At 39.2% G+C, this 20,950-nt stretch overlaps 1 protein-coding gene across 14 annotated transcripts in view; it reads right to left on the reverse strand.

The window, feature by feature from the left end:
- The window catches only part of LOC131107920 (neurexin-1a-like), a 282,890-nt gene that overhangs the window by 245,769 nt on the left and 16,171 nt on the right, over positions 1 to 20,950 (reverse strand). For 7 of the 14 annotated variants that reach the window (XM_058058402.1, XM_058058403.1, XM_058058401.1 and 4 more), the window contains exons 3-5: positions 16,200 to 16,217; positions 13,409 to 13,438; positions 12,320 to 12,367 (exon numbers count right to left, since the gene is read on the reverse strand). In XM_058058402.1, the coding sequence (XP_057914385.1) occupies positions 12,320 to 12,367; positions 13,409 to 13,438; positions 16,200 to 16,217 (96 nt within the window). The remainder of the gene's footprint in view (positions 1 to 12,319; positions 12,368 to 13,408; positions 13,439 to 16,199; positions 16,218 to 20,950) is intronic. The other 7 variants (XM_058058407.1, XM_058058405.1, XM_058058404.1 and 4 more) reach the window with 3 other exon arrangements.

Below are 20,950 nucleotides of genomic sequence, written 5' to 3' on the forward strand. Positions count from 1 at the left end.
AAATATTGTGTACTAAATTCTGGTTTGAACGTTGCATATCATAATAATGTCCAAATGTTTGTAAGTTATAGTACGCCCAAATATTAAAATGTTTCATCTTTTAAATTATTCTCTAAGTCGCCTATTGATGCTTGGTGCATACTCGGGTCCAAAAATATTGACATTAGCAGATGTGGCTGTAAACAACCTACTTGGACATTAATAAAGTATCTATCTATCTGATGTTGTTGTTGTTTTTAATTAAAGGTGTGTTCCCTCTTTGACTAAAAACTACACTTTTTTTCAACTGAAACAACAACTCAACAAATAAATGTCGATATTTGTCACAAAGTTAAACATTGTAAACATTTTGTTCGACCTAAAATGACATTAATGGCTGTCACTCACCACTGTCCCGTAGACGATTATGTACATGTCATACATACTAGCAGTCTCTAGAGTACAGTCATTGCATGCTAATGTAAGCTATGCAGTAATGTCTTGTTTATGCTAGTTAATTGGTTGGGTATTACAGAATGGGTGTGGTCGAGAAGACCTGGGTTTGATTCTCCACTTTTGCATGTTCTCCCCCCGTGCGTATGTGGGTTTTCTCCGGGTACTCTGGTTTCCTCCCACATTCCAAAAATATGCATGTTAACTGGTGACTGTGATGGGTTCCAGCATACGCACACGACCCTAGATGATAAGCGGCATAGAAAATGGATGTATGGAAGACGACATTAGCATCAGAGTGGTCACCATCCAGCAAGTTTAAAATGCTGGTTGCACTACCAGGCTGTTGGTGTGAAACTCATGCATGTTATACTCTATATACTGTTACTTCTAATACTCGTACTGTTACTTACAATACTCGTACGGTTACTTCCAATACTCATACTGTTACTTCCAATACTCGTACTGTTACTTCCAATACTCGTACTGGTACTTCCAATACTCGTACTGTTACTTACAATACTCGTACTGTTACTTCCAATACTCGTACTGGTACTTACAATACTCGTACTGTTACTTACAATACTCGTACTGTTACTTCCAATACTCGTACTGGTACTTACAATACTCGTACTGTTACTTACAATACTCGTACTGTTACTTCCAATACTCGTACTGGTACTTCCAATACTCGTACTGTTACTTCCAATACTCGTATTGTTACTTCCAATACTCGTACTGTTACTTCCAATACTCGTACTGTTACTTACAATACTCGTATTGTTACTTACAATACTCGTACTGTTACTTCCAATACTCGCACTGTTACTTACAATACTCGTACTGTTACTTACAATACTCGTACTGTTACTTCCAATACTCGCACTGTTACTTACAATACTCGTACTGTTACTTACAATACTCGTACTGTTACTTCCAATACTCGTATTGTTACTTACAATACTCGTACTGTTACTTACAATACTCGTACTGTTACTTACAATACTCGTACTGTTACTTCCAATACTCGCACTGTTACTTACAATACTCGTACTGTTACTTACAATACTCGTACTGTTACTTACAATACTCGTACTGTTACTTACAATACTCGCACTGTTACTTACAATACTCGTACTGTTACTTACAATACTCGTACTGTTACTTCCAATACTCGTACTGTTACTTCCAATACTCGCACTGTTACTTACAATACTCGTACTGTTACTTACAATACTCGTACTGTTACTTACAATAAATGCAATTGTCTCCTTTTTCATCGTGAACCAACACAGAACTGGACGTAGTCCAACACTCAAGGAGGCACTTCGCTGATTAACTCATGCTTTTGCATTTAGTGTGAGCTACAGTAACGATGAGAAATGTCTTTTACTATAAATATTAACGTATTTTATGATCACACATAAAAGAGCGGGTTTTAGAACCTAACTCATTGCTTGTGAAAAAGCATTTAGATGATTCTGATTTTTCTTTTAATTAGGTGCTACATGATATGTGTTATACTGGACTTTTGTCCTACCGACTTATTTAAAAATAAAATGATGCAATGGAAGCTGGGTCGGTCTGAGGCTCTCTTCGCCATAATTGTGCCGAGTCCTGTCTGGCTGTTGTCTCTCCGGGGGAGCAGCAGGCAGCTCTGGTGGCGTGTTGTTATATTTCACACTTAATGATGTGCAAGGCATCCCCGTCTCTTATCTGCGGGCCTATTTTAGTCACTGACACAGTCTCTAAATTACATTTTAAGTGCAAATTTCAAGTTTCTTTACTGGTAAATGCTTGATGCCATGTGTCTTATGAATGTTAAATTGCATAATATTCTGTTGTCATTCTTATTTGGACATCCTAAAAATGCAAATAGGTCGAATTGAAATGTGTATTTCATAGAAGCGTGGATGTACATTTCAGGATTATAATCATTAGAACACTTTTTTTTTTACTTTCAATTGGGTAAGGTGACAATGCCATTATTAAATTGGAGTGGGTGAGTGAAGAAATGATTTCAAATGATAGTTCCTCAGAAAAACATTACATGCTTTGCAATATTGTCTGGCGAGATCTATTTTAATGAAAATAATATTCAAGATCTATTTGCAAGCATTGTAGGAATCTGTGAATGAAAACGGGTGCTGCTGGGTTTTGTAAAACCATCCAAATATTTTCAAATGGTCTCTTGCAATAAAGATTTAGAATATAGCTAAAACCAACACGCCGCTCTTACATCTAATTATGCATACTTGCCATTTGACTTTTTCATCATTAGTCTTAATGACAGTAGTGGTGGTGATAAGTGAAGTCAAAAATCTAAATCTTAATAAAATAAGAACCTGGTTTAGTACAAGAATGAAACGAAAGACCGGTTTGACTTTTAACCCCTGGAAGCCTCGTTGTGGTTGCATGTTGGCCATAACACAAATGTTTTGACAGCTCCCCGCTGACCTTTGCATGAGCGCAGGGAATGACAAGTTATGGCCTCAGCAGCACCTTTTCAAAGCAATATATTACAGATCATAATGTTGGTCCCCGCAGGAAGTGAGCTTATCAAGCACTAATAAGAACAAGGCCTTTTATTTGTAAACTCTATACCTGAACAGCTGTACGGGATTACACTCATGCAAGTCAAAAATACTCATCATCATTTAACTAAACCATCTGGTCAGAGTATGTAATTGCAAACAGTAATCAATATAAATCCAGCTTGTTATTTAAGCAAAGTCTTACTTTGCACAGAAAAATAACCTAAACCTAAAGCCTGTTGTGTTTGCGCCATGATGCACAGGGAGGACACTTACGTTTAGAACTGTGTTGTATAAGTTTATAAGTTGTATAAGTTGAAAGTTTAATGCTTTAATGCAACTTGTTTGAAAGCATGTGTTTCATTTTTTTTAATCCAACAATCAAATTTTCAATCTCATCTTTTTTTTTATTACAACGGTACTTCAGTTTTTGTTTATAATTTGTTCCAAAACGTCCCACGAAAAATGAAGAGTACGAAAATAGCAAAGCCATTTTTCTCACAGGAAATAATGTCAATCCAATTAGTCCGTTCCAGACACCAAAAAATACATCCATCCATCTATTTTCTATGCCGCTTATCCTCACTAGGGTCGCGGGGCTATGCAACACCCTGGACTGGTGGCCAGCCAATCACAGGGCACATACAGACAAACAACCATTCACACTCACATTCATACCTATGGACAATTTGGAGTCACCAATTAACCTAGCATGTTTTTGGAATGTGGGAAAAAAAATGAGTACCCGGAAAAAAAAAACCTGCACGCATGGAGAGAACATGCAAACAGGAGAATCGAACTCAGGTCTTCCCGATCTCATTGACTGTCTGGTATGCGTGCTAACTCGGCCACCACGCTGCCTACAAATACATTTTATGGAAAATCATTTTAATTGTAATGCAGAAAATAAGATAATGAAATAATGAATGCAAAAGGATAAATAAACATTGAACATAATTTTTACCTTTATGAAGATTCATCATACAAAAACTGGGTGTTCGAAAGCCTTAATGTCCTGGTGTTGTTAAACAAAGACTATCAATTGCCGATAATTCTCAAATCTTTTTTCACATGACTGCACTGCCTCAGCACTTAAACCTGTTAAGAGCGATGCCTCCTTGCGCAGCAGACTAAAATCGATACAGAAAGAGCAGAATCTCCTCAAACAACAATGCAAAGCAGCAGCCTCGCTGGCATTTTGATTTTGTTGCTCGGCGATGGATCTCGCCCAGAAAGCGAAACAAGACGCTGCTCTGAGAAACCCATTGATACAATAGCTGTGGACCAAGTGGGGTCATGTAATCTCCCACTGTCTTTCCCCGGCTCAGTCTCAAAGGATGTGGGGGCAGAGCACAGGTGATGTGAATCCAGGAAACAGAGAAGTTGGGGGTGGGGTGGTGGGGTGGTGGGGGTGGGGGTGACGGCAGGAAATGAGACGGGAGGCCAGATGAATAACACAGAAGCAGATGAATTTCTTGCAGCCTGAGTGAAAAAAAAATATCTTGGCAGGACTAGAAATAGAAGGACGGCGGGAAAAATGGTGCTTTTGTGTGAGAGACCTTGTCTTGCATTCAAGTAAAAAATAAAAAAAACACAATTCAGACAATAAAATTGCATACTTGACGGCTGCTAAAGCAGGCACCTATTTAAACATCGTATCTATCGAATGATTGGCCATCCAATCAGCTCTAAAACAAAGGTCTAGGAAAACAAACACATTGTAATATCATTATCATTGTAAATCATAATTTGTACGGAACCTGCTGTATGTTGTTACGCAAATGCCAGTTGAAAAGATGTGATATGTTTTATATCCATATGAAAAGGTAACACTCGGCCTCCTTTTTAAAGTGTTTTTGTCCCTGAGGACATGCCGGTCTTGAGTGTAATGACTCTTGGTGCACACCTCCCGAGACAAATTGCCACTGACCCCCATGGATTTTCCAGGGCACACTCGATTCGAAATGGACTATTCAATTTCCCACAGGGAGCCCTGCCACTTCCTCACCATGCATCATTGAAAATGAAGCCACTTTTGGCCGTGCGGGGCACAATATTGCACCAATAGCCAACCTATGCATCTATTCATTCATTCATTGTCTTCCGCTTTTCCTCATCAGGGTCACGGGGGTGCTGGAGCCTATCCCAGCTGTCTTTGGGCGAGAACAAAAACAAAACGACAAAGAAAGTTGTATATTTTGATAAATTAGGTTACGGAAAAATGTATAATGTTATGAGAAGTATAAAAATGAAGACAAAAAAGTCATATTCCAAAAAGAAAAAAGTAAAAATGTACTAATAAGTTAAAATATTCATTCATTCATTCATTTTCTACCACTTTTCCTCATGAGGGTCACGGGGGTGCTGGAGCCTATCCCAGCTGTCTTTGGGCGAGAGGCGGGAACAAAAACAAAACGACAAAGAAAGTTGTATATTTTGATAAATTAGGTTGCGGAAAAATGTATAATGTTATTAGAATGAAGTATAAAAATTAAGACAAAAAAGTCATATTCCAAAAAGAAAAAAGTCAAAATGTACCAATAAGTACAAATATGATAAGAATAAATTTGTGACATTACAAGAAAAAATTCTGATGACTATTTACAAAGGAAGTTGAAATATATTATTATTATTATTATTATTATTATTATTATTATTATATAATTTTATATATTTTATTATATTAATTATTATAATATAACATATATATATAACGATATAATATAATTATTATATTCATTTTATTATATAATAATTATATAATTATTATATATTATTATTATTATATTTATTTCATAAATATGGAAAAAAAGTGCAAAGACTCAAAGTTCATACGAATACTCCTTTTCACCTGCATGTATCACAAAGCTGAGATGTATATCTGAGATGCATATTTTATCTTGAAATATATATATTTCTTGGCATATCTACATATGTTGGTTTCCAAAAAGTCAAAGTGGCCCTTGCATCCTTTGATTTTTCAGTACGTGGCCCTCACTGGAAAAAGTTTGGACACCCCTGTTCTAACATGTCTACAAGGTAACACATCAATGACTAATAATGGAGGAAGATGAATGCACTATTAGAGACGGAAGCTCTTTCAAGGGTAGCTAAGCTGGCGGCTTGCTGTCATAAATCAGCCAACAAAGCAGCAGCATAGCGCACAAAGCATGGCTCTATAAACATGTATTGTGGCCATACTGACAGCATGAATATGATTGCATTGCCTGTGCAGTCAATCATCAGGGCAGCAGGCAGCATCCAATCCCTTTGGGAGTGTCTGTCAAATGGCCTAAATGTAACTAAAGCAAACATGCAAACCATACATTTTAGCAACCTGCGTGGAAATAGAGCCCTTTTAGTGGATGAGGTAGCACCCTTCCTCACCCTGAGATTCCTCCTTCTGTATCGGCAAGCTGAGAAAGAAGAGTTTTTCATCACTGCAGTCTCACAGTGGCATCGACCAACAGTATTGATCTCAAGTAGATCTTCTTCCACTCTGCTTGGGGAGCCAGATGAGCCATGTGCACATCGATCGACCCCCCTCTTTCTCTATTTTTATATTCTCTTTCACTCTTTCTTTGAGCTCTGAGAACGATACGTCCGTCATCTTTTATTGGAAGTATTCCTAAAGAGTACCACAAACGGCCATTCATACAACATCTGCTACTCTTAGATGTTATAAAGTGCACGGTGTTGATAGTCAGAAGGCTAACATGTGGACCACAGCGTGATGTATTATTATATTGTCCTAGATCAGGGGTACGCAAACTTTTTGGTGTGGCACCTAATGTACAGGTTTTCCGTACCGTAGCAGCCCAACATTTTCAGTATAAGGATACAAAAGAACTTTACCTGTGTAATAAATGCCAGAAGAAACATTTGACAACGCTGTATTCCCAAATGAATTGAAATACAGTGAAAATAAATTGTGTGTATTTAATTAGACAGTGGCTGACACGGCAGCATTACCAAAGCATAGATAATTACTGCAATGTTAAAGTATTTATATTTTTTTTTATGTGTGGAGTTTGCATGTTCTCCCCGTACATGCGTGGGTTTTCTCCGGGTACTCCGGTTTCCTCCCACATTCCAAAAACATGCTAGGTTAATTAGCCACTCCAAATTGTCCATAGGTATGAATGTGAGTGTGAATGGTTGTTTGTCTATATGTGCCCTGGGATTGGCTGGCCAATAACCAAAAAAATGTTTGTAATATTGTCATCAAAAGACAACATTTTTTGTATTATTCACTTTTCAAAGGGTATACAATCAATACTATTCAGCATTTTTCATGAATACTTCACATTATCTTCACATTCTCCCCTTTTTCTCAGAGACATTATTTGGTACTTGGAATATAAATAATTCCAATCTTATGGTCTGTTTTAATGATGAAATTGTTCCATTGTAACATTGGCATGTAAATTGGAGTAGGCTGTGCTCCTAAAATTAATGTGTCACTTACGTATGACACGAGGCGTCCTTTTGTATCATGCGTCACAGTTTTTTTCCACCATCATTTCTTTTTAGCATATTGGCAATAAAGCAACATGAGTAATGCTACTTGTGAAAGTGCAGACGCTTCTACTGGGTGTGATGCATAACAACAATGCAGGGCCAATTGGTAAAAAAAAATTACAAAGGGGATGCATTTTTATGCATGTGGAATTTTGATGAAAGTTCCGAGTCAGCATTCCAACTAAAAAGTATTTTTCCTGAGTTGACCACTTAGGTGTTTTTGAATGTCCTCCACATGAGTCAAGACTATCATAGAAGCGCATTTGCTCTTACTAGTAATGGAAGGCTTGTCTTTATTCAAAGAATCCATTTTTAAAGATGTGATTTATTTATCAAAAAGGATGCTACATACATACGTGCTTATTATCCACTACTAAAGCAGAGATATTGTAATCCTAGGGGACGGTCAATGGAGCTGAAAGGATTTGGCTGTCAGTCTTTGTGGTTTCATGCGAACGTGACAAAGGCAACATCTGCTGTTCATTCAATGTGTGCTGATACCTGTCACCTGAAGATCTCATATAAGTTGACCAAATATGTATTTAACTGTGTACTGCACCTCACACATAAAATCTCCAAAGTGTGAGTGCTTGAAGTCAGGTGACATGTCAACAGATCTTATGAGACTTCAGCTTAGTGAGCATCTAAAAACTCAAAATGGCTTTTTTGTTTTTCTCATGAGCGTTTTTTTGGATATTCTACAATTTGCCTTCTTTTCTCATGCCCTCAGCATAATGTGCTATCCTCTAATTTAGTTTTAGTTAGTGCTTAACCCGTCTTTCTGCTTGTTTGTGGAAACTTATGTACACCCAAGATGTTTTAGGAAAACGGACCTTTCCATAGTCCTCCTTGTGTAATGACCTATGTACATTTTAGCCTTTTTAAACACCAAGTCAGATTTTCACAGTTGGTCTGGTAAATGTACTGTAACATTGTAATATAACATGGCTTTTATTTTTGGTAATGGTGAAGGTAATGGTAATGGTAATGGTTTTATTTCATTTGAACATGCATCAGATTCCAATTGAGTGCATCCCATAATCAGTTCCCAGTTCCACATGTCCAAAAGGAGTAGGAAGAAGCAAAGCTTATTAAATCCTACCCCTCCATCTGGTACATCTACATCTGGTTACAATCACTAACTCTTACATTTGTTCACTTCCTGCTTTCCATAATACAGTTTAAGGTTTTTTTGTTTTTTAATAATGTACCTCGTAGCGAAGTACTGGGTGATATGAGCATCCAATGCCATAATGTGTACCATAGTGCGTGTCAATATAGTGATATATATAGCACATCATGACTGGTTCAAGACTCTTCATCCTTGGATTTAGCAAACATCAACTGCTTGTATTGTTTCTTGAATTGGCTCATCGTTGTGCATTGTTTGATTTCCTTACTCAATCCATTCCATAGTTTGATTCCACATACTGAAATGCTATGGCTAGCATAACGTAGTCCTAGCATAGAAGTGTTTCAAATGTACTTCTTCCCTGAGATCATATTTCTCCTCTCTTGTAGAGAAGTATTGGATGACATTTTTAGCTAATTGCTTATTTTTAGCCTTATGCATTATTTTAGCTGTTTGAAGATGAACTATATCAGCAAGTTGAAGTATTTGTCATTTTACAAATAAGGAGTTAGTATGTTCTCTGTAGGCGGCATTATGAATTATCCTTACTGACCTTTTTTGCAGTACATTTAGCCAGTGAAGATTGCTTTTATAGTTATTAGCCCATATTTCCACACAATAAGTAAGATATGGTAGAACCAGAGAGCAATAAAGAGTGTGGAGTGATTTCTGATTGAGAACACATTTTTATTTGTATTATGTATTCAGCACTCTCATCCACTCTTAAGTCAGTAATAAGCATACCAGCGTACTACCGTACTTGTTGTAGATCTAGCCTAACAACCAGGCAAAAGGCGAGACTGTGACTCCAATTCCATGTATCCTATCGATTATTATCTATTTTTCATTATCATTATTATTGATGAATACTTCCCCATTAAAAAATTTAAAATGTGTTGAATACGTGTGTGAGGGCTTATAGGGCTTAAATTTGGACTGTGTTTCTATGCATTTAGATTGTTATGCTTTTAGATGCTTTGTTTCCTTGTTTGGCGGCACGGCGGACGAGTGGTTAGCGCGCAGACCTCACAGCTAGGAGACCAGGGTTCAATTCCACCCTCGGCCATCTCTGTGTGGAGTTTGCATGTTCTCCCCGTGCATGCGTGGGTTTTCTCCGGGTACTCCGGTTTCCTCCCACATTCCAAAAACATGCTAGGTTAATTAGCCACTCCAAATTGTCCATAGGTATGAATGTGAGTGTGAATGGTTGTTTGTCTATATGTGCCCTGGGATTGGCTTGGCAACCAGTCCGGTGTGTACCCCGCCTCTCGCCCGAAGACAGCTAGGATAGGCTCCAGCACCGCCCGTGACCCTCATGAGGAAAAAGCGGTAGAAAATGAATGAATGAATGAATGTTTCATTGTTTCTATATTTTTTATTTGCCCTTGCATCTGTGGAAGCCAAACATCTCCTGGACCTCCCTGGCATCACACGAATGTCATCATAAAATAATCATGGAAAATGTTTGAACACAAAATAGACCAACAAAAGTGCTCTTATGTCCAACAAAAAGAATTCAGCTAATTGCTGGCACAAAAAAAGCAATTCCAGTGATCAGCATCCATTTAATTTGTTATCTAAAGAATTGCACTTGGTCTTTAAATATACAAAGAAAACAACCCACTGTCCCACTTTACAGCAAATTACAGAAAATGGCCGTTTCCATCTTTGGAAATTGCATCAATTCGATTAAAAAAAGTCGACTAATTTAGAAAGAGCCCGGTTGCACCTGTTAGCTTGTGTGCACAGCCTGCCATCCTGCTTAAGCTGGATGTTTATTGTGATGACAGGAATTAAATACTGAGGATTTGTCTACAAGCACTATTGTGAGTTTTCGAGACTGTTTGGATGAGGATTTCAAAAAAAGCTTTTAGGAATCTAGTTTGCACAAACCACGTACGTAAATAACCTATACTCAAAGGGGAGAACTCAAACAGAAGATATAAGTATTAATAATAAGTAGCATACCACGTGAAGTACTATCTACTGTGTGTCAGGTCGCAGTTTCAATACATTGTGCTTGTTACTCGCGCCATCAGTACATTCAGCCTTTTTCCCTCCTTCTGATTTGATACCCAAATGAGGCTATATATGTGTGGGACTACACATTACATAACTGGACTGCGTAGGTTTACACCACAGGGGTTCAACTAACCAAAGCCAGTATTAGAAGCGATGCGCCGCGCATGTCAGGTTTGTGCATTATCAGCACTGCCTTCCTCCTGTGGCTTCCCTTCTGTCACTTCCAAAACCATTTTCTTTGGTACACAAATACATTCTGTGGGCATATAAATGTCACATGTCTACACTACATTAAGTACAAACTGGGATTCTGGAGTCATGAGTACATTAGTCGGCCATTATCGTTGCCATTTTACAGCTTGTTGCACCGACCGGGAGGTCACATGACAGGCATCGTCTATCATCAACGTCAGTGATAAACAAAGGAGAGACTCTAATGCAACGAGTCACATGTTTGGGTTCCAGGATGAGTGTTTGCTTCCACATAGAACACAGTTTGGGTTCTATTTTCGTAGACCAGGCACAGGAGCGTTGTAGCTGCCCAGTGCCACGCCTATGCCACGCCTATGCCACGCCAACAGGGTGTGGTTCCCTGCTCCATCCTGACAGTTACATTAAACACAGCAGCAGGCTAATCCAGGTATCTTGCTTGTGAGCCGCCTGTATTCCTTCTCTGCATCGCCAAATAGGCGATATATTATCTTTGATGATATATTCTTGATATCTCCTCCCCATCCTCCTTGAGAGAAAATGAACAGGAATATAATAAATAATAAATAAATATCCCACAGCCAGATTTTAACAACCAACGTTATCTTAATCTTTGTTATTAGTTGCCTAATGGGTCACTCCATTTCCGCAACGTCTGTGCTGTGTTTTGGCTCATTTACATATGAACAGTGATTGGACGTTTGGAATTGGATGAGAGGGGGACGTGCATGCAGCACCAGGGGGCCCGCCCCACTATTTGAGAAGCACTGAACTAGTAAAAATGTTAAAATGGTCCTTGAAAACTGCCTGAACAGCAAAGGGTTTATGATGTGTTGTGACAGCTTGACCGTGGTATTGATGGATTTATTTTAGATTGTTACTTATCCTTCAACCAGTTCCTGCAACGGATGGTGTTCAGCCTCTACTGTAAATTCTTGTGAGTTCATTATTATTGTGGAATTCCTGTGCGTCCGCATAACTAACCGTGGAAAAATAACGAGCAGCAACATCAAATAAAGGACAGGAATGACACTTACCTTAGAATTACAAAAAGCATCTCCCATTTGTGCAAAAATGTGAGCAATTACTATTGTTTTGAGTGTTGGTGTGTTATTGTGGGTCATCCATTATATAATATACGCTAGGCATGGCCTTGTGGCAGCAGAAGAGCACAAAAAAACAATGGCGTTTAATATGTACAGTGAAAGACTTACCTCTTTAGGTCCTTGACATTTCACAATATTGAACAAATACAGAAAGAGCGGGGCATGTAGTGTGGATTCGCAACAGTAATCGGCTAGAGCAAGCAAAACGCAAATGGAACAATGGCATGTCAAAGTGTAATTCAATGTAATGCCCAATTATTAAAGCACACAAACACACAGTCAGACTTGCACAAATCCAGTAAGCTAGTAATGACTTGCTATATCTTGCTGTGTACAACACCAAAAAGGAAATGAAGCTTTACCTTGAATGCTGAGTAGGGACCTTAGAAGCCAAGATTCCCCTCTCTGCCCTGAGGAGGAGAGTCAAATGGCAAAGATCAGACGTCCACTTACCCCACAGGGAGAAGAGGTGAGGATCACAGCCAGGATGGGAGGCCCACAACACTATGGTCACGTCTCACAAAACCCAAAGCCCATTATGGGAACCAACAAAAAAAAACCATGTGCTGCCCATGTTGTCGTCTCATCTCCGGTTTCCATGCAGCAAGCAGACGACAGGATGAACGTGTGAAGCAAAAGCTGCACCCACCTACCTTGAAGACAGCTTATTGACCTCAACTACATTATTGGCTATATAAATCAACACACAGAGGGGAAGTACCTTTACTTTTACCTATGACATTGGATGAGATGGTCCATAGTGAAAGCAAGTTCCAGACACAGTAAAGGAGAACAGAAGGAGAGGAGGAGACACCGATAAGAGCAGTGTTGGATAAGGGAATGAGAAAGCGGCATGATGGTTGCACATTCTGGATGTGCAAATAAAGACATGACCACCGATGGAAGAAAGAAATATCATGGCGGCGGGATGAGGAGCCACAAATACAGAAACCGTGACATTACATTAATGATAACGCATGCATTATATCTTTAAATGGCCCCCTCTGACACATTACAAAAGAACAGGGGTGGGGAACCTCGAGAACACTCAATCCAGCTTGTCGTCCAATTGGAAATAAAAATGAAACCTCCTCTGTGCTGTTTGTTATAAAGCCCAAAGCAATTGAATCCACTCAAGCTCAGAATGATAATTGGTTGATGATTGGTATTTTATTTTTAATGAAAAAAGGTTTTTCCCACCCCTGCAACAGAACATCTATACCGAGAGGAGACACAGGAAGATCAGAATGGACAGACATGGCCTAACCAGACCATGGGAGTCGGAAAGCCAATTGAGCTCATAAAATGCGTCGCCCAGAGATTTAACACCAACCAGGTCATTCTAATGAGGCGCCAATCTTTGCGTTGGAGTCACACACGTACATGTCAAATCACAATGACAGCATCGGGGACAATGAAGGGAAGGCGGGAATAAGGAACAGAGCTCATACCTTGGTCGCCCATCATCAGGTGTGCCAGACCTTAAAGGAAAACAAGAGTACAGTCAGCAGAGAACAAGGGATCACGGGAAGTTGTGTGAAAAAACAGACACACAGGCATCTCTTTTCCCAGATGTCTGTGTTACTGGAAGGAACGGGATCAGGAAGAGTGGGACGGAGAGGAGGAGGAGAGTGCACACACAGGGTCAAGCCTGATGAGCATTTGGAGGTGAAATGCGTCATCGGCCACTTACTCATCCAGACATCTTCATTCATGTTTAATCACAAATTAATACAGATTTTAGAGTGAAGATGAAAGGACCTGCTATAAATATAACCGAGTCATCCAAGTACCGCGAAAACCTCATAAAAACACGCATTAACTTTTGCAATGCAAAATAAGAGTTTGATTTAAAATAGTTATTCATCTAAAAGTGACTGTCAATAACAATAAATAAGCCACACAATCGCTAATATTGTGGAGTTTCATATACTGCATTTCCTCAAATAGCGGCCTCCCCTCTGACACCACCCCCCCATTAGGGTGTCATCCACTTAAACAAATAACCGCACCTCCTCCCCCTTAAGAAAAGCAACAGGTAGCTGTATTTACTTATATTATAGCAACACTTTCACAATGCCAATAGCTGCACCAGCTCTGTAACTCGCCAGTGAATGCAGCATAACAGAATGCGTGGTCGTTATATGTAAACAATCATATTCAAAGCATGTTAACACCCATCCCTTAGTCTGGCATCAAGTAGGACTTGAACTCTGAAGTCTAATTCATTCTTTCTGGAAACGGACTCACGAACAAACAAACCACCTGATGAACAAAGTACCTTTGTGCCATGCAACAAGTATACATTAAACAACAAGTATACAGATTTAAAAGTTCTTGCACTTGTTTGCTTGGCTTTTCTGTCGTTGCGGGTGAGTCAATTGATAAATTCCATTTCCTGTGGTAACATGGAAGTAACCATTATGCGTTGACTAATCATGAAACTGCAGCATATCCATACCCGAGTATTTGTACAAATAAATACTTCCTCTTAAATGCTTTACTTCAAGTAAACATCTGGCCGCTAGTCAAGGAAATACAGTATGGCAAAAATAGCCATTGCATGTACTTTTTCATGATCCATGAATGTCATGTCATTAGAAGTGGATATTTACTGTATACTGTGTGGAGAAATAACAAATTTATAACAATATATAGAATATAATGTAGCAATACAATAATACTTCTCATTTAAATAGCATTGCTTTTTTTAAAAGTCACACACAAGAAACTTTCAATAAAATGATTGAGTCCACATCAAACTGTCATCAAGACAACCTCTGCACAAAATAAAAAAAATAGAATTTTAAACTCTAAAACTAAAAGGAAGGGTGACCTCGAGAAAATGGTATCTGCAATGGGATGAACAAGAATTTATAAACAGCTTTGACCTGCTGGTTTCTGCATTGAATAAATCAAATTCAAAGTAAATAGTTTGAAAATACTTGATTAAACACTTAAATGGGGTGCTATTTGTTTGATATTAAATTGCGCCGCTTGAATGTTAACATAAAAATCAGGATGTAAATTATTTTCCGCGTGCATGAAAAGAAAACCTTGCACACGGCTAGGTCGCGAGGGCGAGGTAGAGGAGGAATGCATGAAAAATAATAATACATTGTGCATAATGCCTGGTCACGGCATTGGCTCCTACAGCTGGTTCTCCCGCCATCCATGGACGCACGGCGGTACAGCGTATCTGACATTAAAGGGGAACTGCACTTTTTGGGGGAATTTTGCCCATCATTCACAATCCTTATGTGAAACATGAAAACATATTTATTTCCCTTTTCTGTGCATTATAACACAAGAAAACGAGTTAATTTCAGCTAGCTTACAAAGCTGTCATTGGGATAAACCCATTTCTATTACATCAAACAATGCAATGTTTTTTTCTTCATAGTAGAAATATGTGTATCCCAATGACAACCAGAAAAGGTGCAGTTCCTCTTTAATGTGCCTTGCTACAAGCTTGTGTAGCTCCCTACACGAGCTTGGTATGATGCCCACATACGTACAGTACATCCAAGATGAGTGAAACATACAACAGCCTTACATGAAGAGCACTTAGCACGCACGAGTTGCACACCGCACTCACGATTTAAAAGCTACCAGTTTGGCGAGCGGCAGACACGTGGATGTCACGAATCACTTCCTCCATAAGTATGACACACTTGCAACCCCTGTGACTATCCTACGTCCTCTACGTGCTGGCAGCGGCCAACAAATTTCCCCAAAAATGCAGAGCCTGTGCATGTGGTAACACTTTCATCTCGATGTAACAAAATTCGAAGAATATATTCGAATAATATTTACAATACAATAATACACTACTCTATACAAAAAGTATATGGTACATACAGGATGTCAATTTAAACATGTTTTGTAACTGTGATCAATGCTGCCGTCATGCAGAAACTATTCCACGTAAGATGAATTCCTGTGTTCAAAACACACTCACACCAACTCGGTTATCATTGCACACTTTTCCTCACAGGTTCTTAAGTCAGTCTTATTAAACATATTCTTATATACGAGGTGAATTACAGCGAGGTAGTGCACTCCATTTTGATACAATTAATTAAAACCAATATTGACACAATGGGCTAAATTGTGAGTGACGGAACACTAAACACTAAAACCACAATTCCTTGCATTACAACATTTGCTTACGTGCTTGGGGCCGTTAGCCACGAGCATACATTCACTTTAGCAAGAAGCCAAGGCTGTGATTTTACCCACCTTCTGTATATTTATCTTCTGGAAGCACAGACAGGCAAAGAGAAAAAAAGGAAGACATTCATTAAGCAGCATGCAGACTACGAGGACAGGCCGCTGCATGTTGTTAGCATGCAAGGCATTGAAAAATCACATGCAAGTGACCTATTGGAACCCTTGCATAGGCCTTCCCTGTCCTTACACGGGAATACGTGACAGGATTGAATGTTAATGTGGCTCTGACTTCTTAGTTCATTTGGAAACAAAAACTATTCCGTTCTTTCAACTTGTCATTTTAAGAGGTTGATAAAACATCTAGCAACATTGCAAAATGACATGATGCTTGGGGGGTGATAAAAGCATATCTTGGAATTACTCATTGTGTTGTGTAGGGTGTTTTAATTCGTTTATTCCAGCATGATGAACTTCAAAAATGCTTTTTTAAATTGCAAAATAAAAGCCCATCCAGGATATGTGTAGTGAAATGCACTTCAAGAGAAGCAAACACAACTCCTATTAAATATGTGTGTGGTAGCTGAATGTGCTGTGCCAGAACAGGAAGTGATGACTGTGTGTTATTCAGGCGACAACGTCCAGTGGCAGTGACCTTCAAATTAAATTCCTTAAAATTTCATTTCTGTAGTGAGTGGCATGAGGAAGTGAAGAAAAAAAAAAAAAAAGAAAATGACATACATTATCGGGAATTTAGGCAAATAATTTGATGTTACATGCAGGCTAAATAAACCAAAGCCATTAGTGCATGCAAAATGAGATGTTTAAGGCCCATAGACTGCCTATAAAAAAGCAAAACAGTCAGTCAGTTAATAAGTGTTTTCTCCAGGGTTAATTAATGACTTCAAAACATGTATTTAATTATAAAGGCTTTATTTTTTTAATTCTATGGCTTTATTTTTACAATAAATAATGAAATGCTACTGTAAATGCAACAGCATGTGATATCTAATGAATGTTTGTTGAAAGAAACCAATGCAGTTAGAACCCATGGGCAAACGCATGTAAAAACCACAAAAGAAACTCCTACCTCGTTAAAATGGTTTGTTGCCCAAATTCAAGCGATGATTTGACCCAAAAACTTACCCTCCTCACTGGTTCCCCTCAGACACCATGCACAAGAACATTGAAAATCATACTTTTGTGAACAAAGTCAACAACACAGTGGAACACTCTGCTTTTTCAGATGACCGGTTCAGATAACAAATATTGAACTTTTAGTAATATTATTTCAATATTACAATTTTGGCTCACGCCAAAGCAATGTTGTGTTCCAAATGGCTGAAAGTGGAATAATTCAGAACACTTTGTTCACAAAAGTGTTGATGGTGAAAAGAACACTTGCTGAAAAACATCCAAGCAAAGCATGAAAATGATACTTATAAAGCAAATAAAATCATAAAAATGATGTGAACACCCTCAACAATGACAGACACATTCATTGATAGCTTCACTAAGACTCACACTGTGTTTTTATCTGTTTGCAGGTTTTTTTACACAATATTTTGATTTCATTCTTGTAATTCTATAATTTTACTTTTAGTTTTGTTATTTGTTCAGTATAAAAATTGTTAGTTCTGCATTCCACTGGTGTCTTCGGCCTCAAAAATCTTTAGATGTCACAATTGCGAGATTGCGTTGTGTTGTGATCTGAAGGAAAGAAGCTTTGCTCTTAACAGCAGTATCACCTGCCATGGGCCATTAAAACAAGCTCCCAATAACACACACACACACACACACGCACACACACACTTTCTTTCACAAATGTACCCAGCTGGTTACATCCTAATCCTGAGACATAAATCCATTTAATCCCCTTGACAAAGCAATCCTAGAGCTATTGTGCTAGTAAACACAACACTAAAATGCATCTATCACACACATCTGCATATTGTGGCATTGATCATTTCCGAACAGAAACTCCCAGTGTGTGTAATTGCAATAAAAAGTCAAGGTACCAGATTAGTGACTGAAACATCTGCCGCGCAGACAGAAAGCAAATTGAGGAAGGTTGAAAATGATGTAAATTGTATGTTCATGCTGCCGTCGCCACATTCCTTTGACCATGATGACGAAACAGCCTAACTGGTGTCATCTAAAACTACCCCGGTAGTTATACCTTGTTAAAACATTTGCAATGAGGAACAATGGGGGAAAAGGAACTATGATGTAATCGGTCCCTTCCTTTGCAGCGATAACATCTTCCACTCTTCTTTCTGCAAGAGTTTGCAATCTATCTGTGGGAATTCCAATTTGGTCATCCCGAAGAAAATATGTGAGGTCGGTGGTTGCTTGGTTGCTGACGTTGGACCCAAGAGAGGACTCACTCTTGAGATTCACCTTTTTTTTTTGCAAGAATCAACCTTCAAGCAATTAATGAGTCCATCTGAGAAACTTTAACCTTTTTGTTTTTTCAGCTGGTTTACATCCCGTTTGTATCCAGATGTTGGCAGTCATTGCAAACATTGGATGATGCCCAGCTCGGCTCGTTCAAAATAGTCAAAAATAAAATGAGAATGAGGAGCTAGGACCACATCGTGAAAAGATGACTTTCAAGATCAAGATCACAGGTTTTTGTCTCCCAAAGAGTGACTTTATACGCCCATATTATGTGTTTCATATTACGGCAGACATTACTCGCCTTTCAATGGGCCATAAGTTGGGCTCAATTAGGACACTACTCATGCTTAGAGCCGCTACTACAATTATTTTCTTACATGACTAATCTGAAGCTTGCTGCTTTAATTGAGTACTCGAGTTGGGCCCTTGATCACATGTGTCAAACTCAGGCCCGGGGGCAAAATCCAGCCCACAATGCAATTTCAGTTGGCCGGCCTGGCAGACGTTATCAAACAGAGTGCTGACAGTGATCTGCGTAATTAAACAATTCTGCGGTATAAACAACTTTAATTTTAAAAATAGAAACAATATTCTCTATTGAACCAAATTAATATCCATTCTTAATACGGGTGCCAGATTCAGATCAGAAGTCAAAATTATTTAATTGTATACGACTAAAACCGGCAGGAATTTGTCTGCACTTTAAAAGGCACAAGAGAGTCAAAAGTCATCATTTTAACTACAGCAAAGCATGCTGGGAAACATAATCTGCCCATTCCACAGCTGTGAAATAAAAATACTGTAGCTTTTGCCTTGACATCGCAAGAATGAGGAAGAAGCTGTCAATCAACAATCACTTTATTGAAACAAACGACCACTCCAAAACAGCCGTATATCATTCATTCATTCATTTTCTACCGCTTATCCTCACGAGGGTTGCGGGGGTGCTGGAGCCTATCCCAGCTGTCTTCGGGGGAGAGGCGGGGTACACCCTGGACTGGTGGCCAGCCAATCCCAGGGCACATATAGACAAACAACCATTCACACTCACATTCATACCTATGGACAATTTGGAGTGGCTAATTAACCTAGCATGTTTTTGGAATGTGGGAGGAAACCGGAGTACCCGGAGAAAACCCACGCATGCACGGGGAGAACATGCAAACTCCACACAGAGATGGCCGAGGGTGGAATTGAACTCGGGGGTCCTAGCTGTGAGGCCTGCGTGCTAACCACTCGACCGCCATGCAGCCAAGCAGCCCCTTCCGTATATCAGAATGTAGAAATTTCAAAATATCCATGTGGGTCACAGGTAATGTCTAATTGCCCCCCCCACCCACCTTAAGTAGGCTTTGAGTCTTGGCCCTTTGTGGGATTGAGTTTGACACCCCTGCCCGAGCTGAACCAAATCAATATGAACCAAACACAAACAGGTTTGGTCTGCCACTGATCTTGTGAATACTGATGACTGTGGCTGGCCCACAGTGACATCGGTGCTTTTTTGTTCCCTGATTGGTTGATCAGAGCTGTTCAAAAAGCCACATTGCACCCACAATGACTGACTGAGGAGTATTTGAAACCTCTAGTGCAGGGGTGCTCATTAAGTCGATCGCGACCGGAGGTGGTACTGGTCGATCGCGGAGGTGGTACTGGTCGATCGCTGGTCGATCGCGGCGTGACATTAAAAAAATATCATCCCAGCATCAATGCCGTCACTTGATTGATATACAGGGCAGCCATTCAGATGACAACTGAATGTTGCCCTTCGGGCGACCAATCAAATCAAACAACATCTCTAAGTGCAGCAGAACTTACGATGTCAGCCTATCATCCATCCCCGTTACTTGATTGACATACAGGACAACCAGTCACATGACAACTGAATTTTGACCTTTAGGTCACCGCTCATGCGAATCGGCGAATTGCGTCAGATTTTAAGCCCTCGCTAAAGTTTATGGTCACTAAAATGAGTGAAGGAGCTGGACCAAGTAAAAAGGCAAAAACATATCACTTCCATACGGAATGGGAGGTGGACTTTTTTTTCACAATGTCTTTTTCGAAGTGCGTTTGCCTCATATGCCATTCTACCATCGCAGTACCAAAGAAGGGAAATGTGGAGTAATGTGGAGGTAATTACAAAAAATGTTAATTGTTAATTATGTGTGTTTTGCAATATTGGCTCATTTGGTTATGTAAGGTACATCAACATACATTGTACGTACAAATAATCCTCAATACATTTGAAAATAAATAGATGTTTTGCATTTTTGTAGTGGGTAGATCATTTTGACTCGGTCATTTTAAAAGTAGCTCGCATGCTGAAAAAGTGTGAGCACCCCTGCTTTAGTGAGTGCATGTAACTTACTGAATATGTTTCATACATTTGGCATGGGATTAGATAAATATCGATTGGGAACTGCTTC

Source organism: Doryrhamphus excisus, chromosome 20 (assembly GCF_030265055.1).
Source record: "Doryrhamphus excisus isolate RoL2022-K1 chromosome 20, RoL_Dexc_1.0, whole genome shotgun sequence".
Lineage (NCBI taxonomy): Eukaryota > Metazoa > Chordata > Actinopteri > Syngnathiformes > Syngnathidae > Doryrhamphus > Doryrhamphus excisus.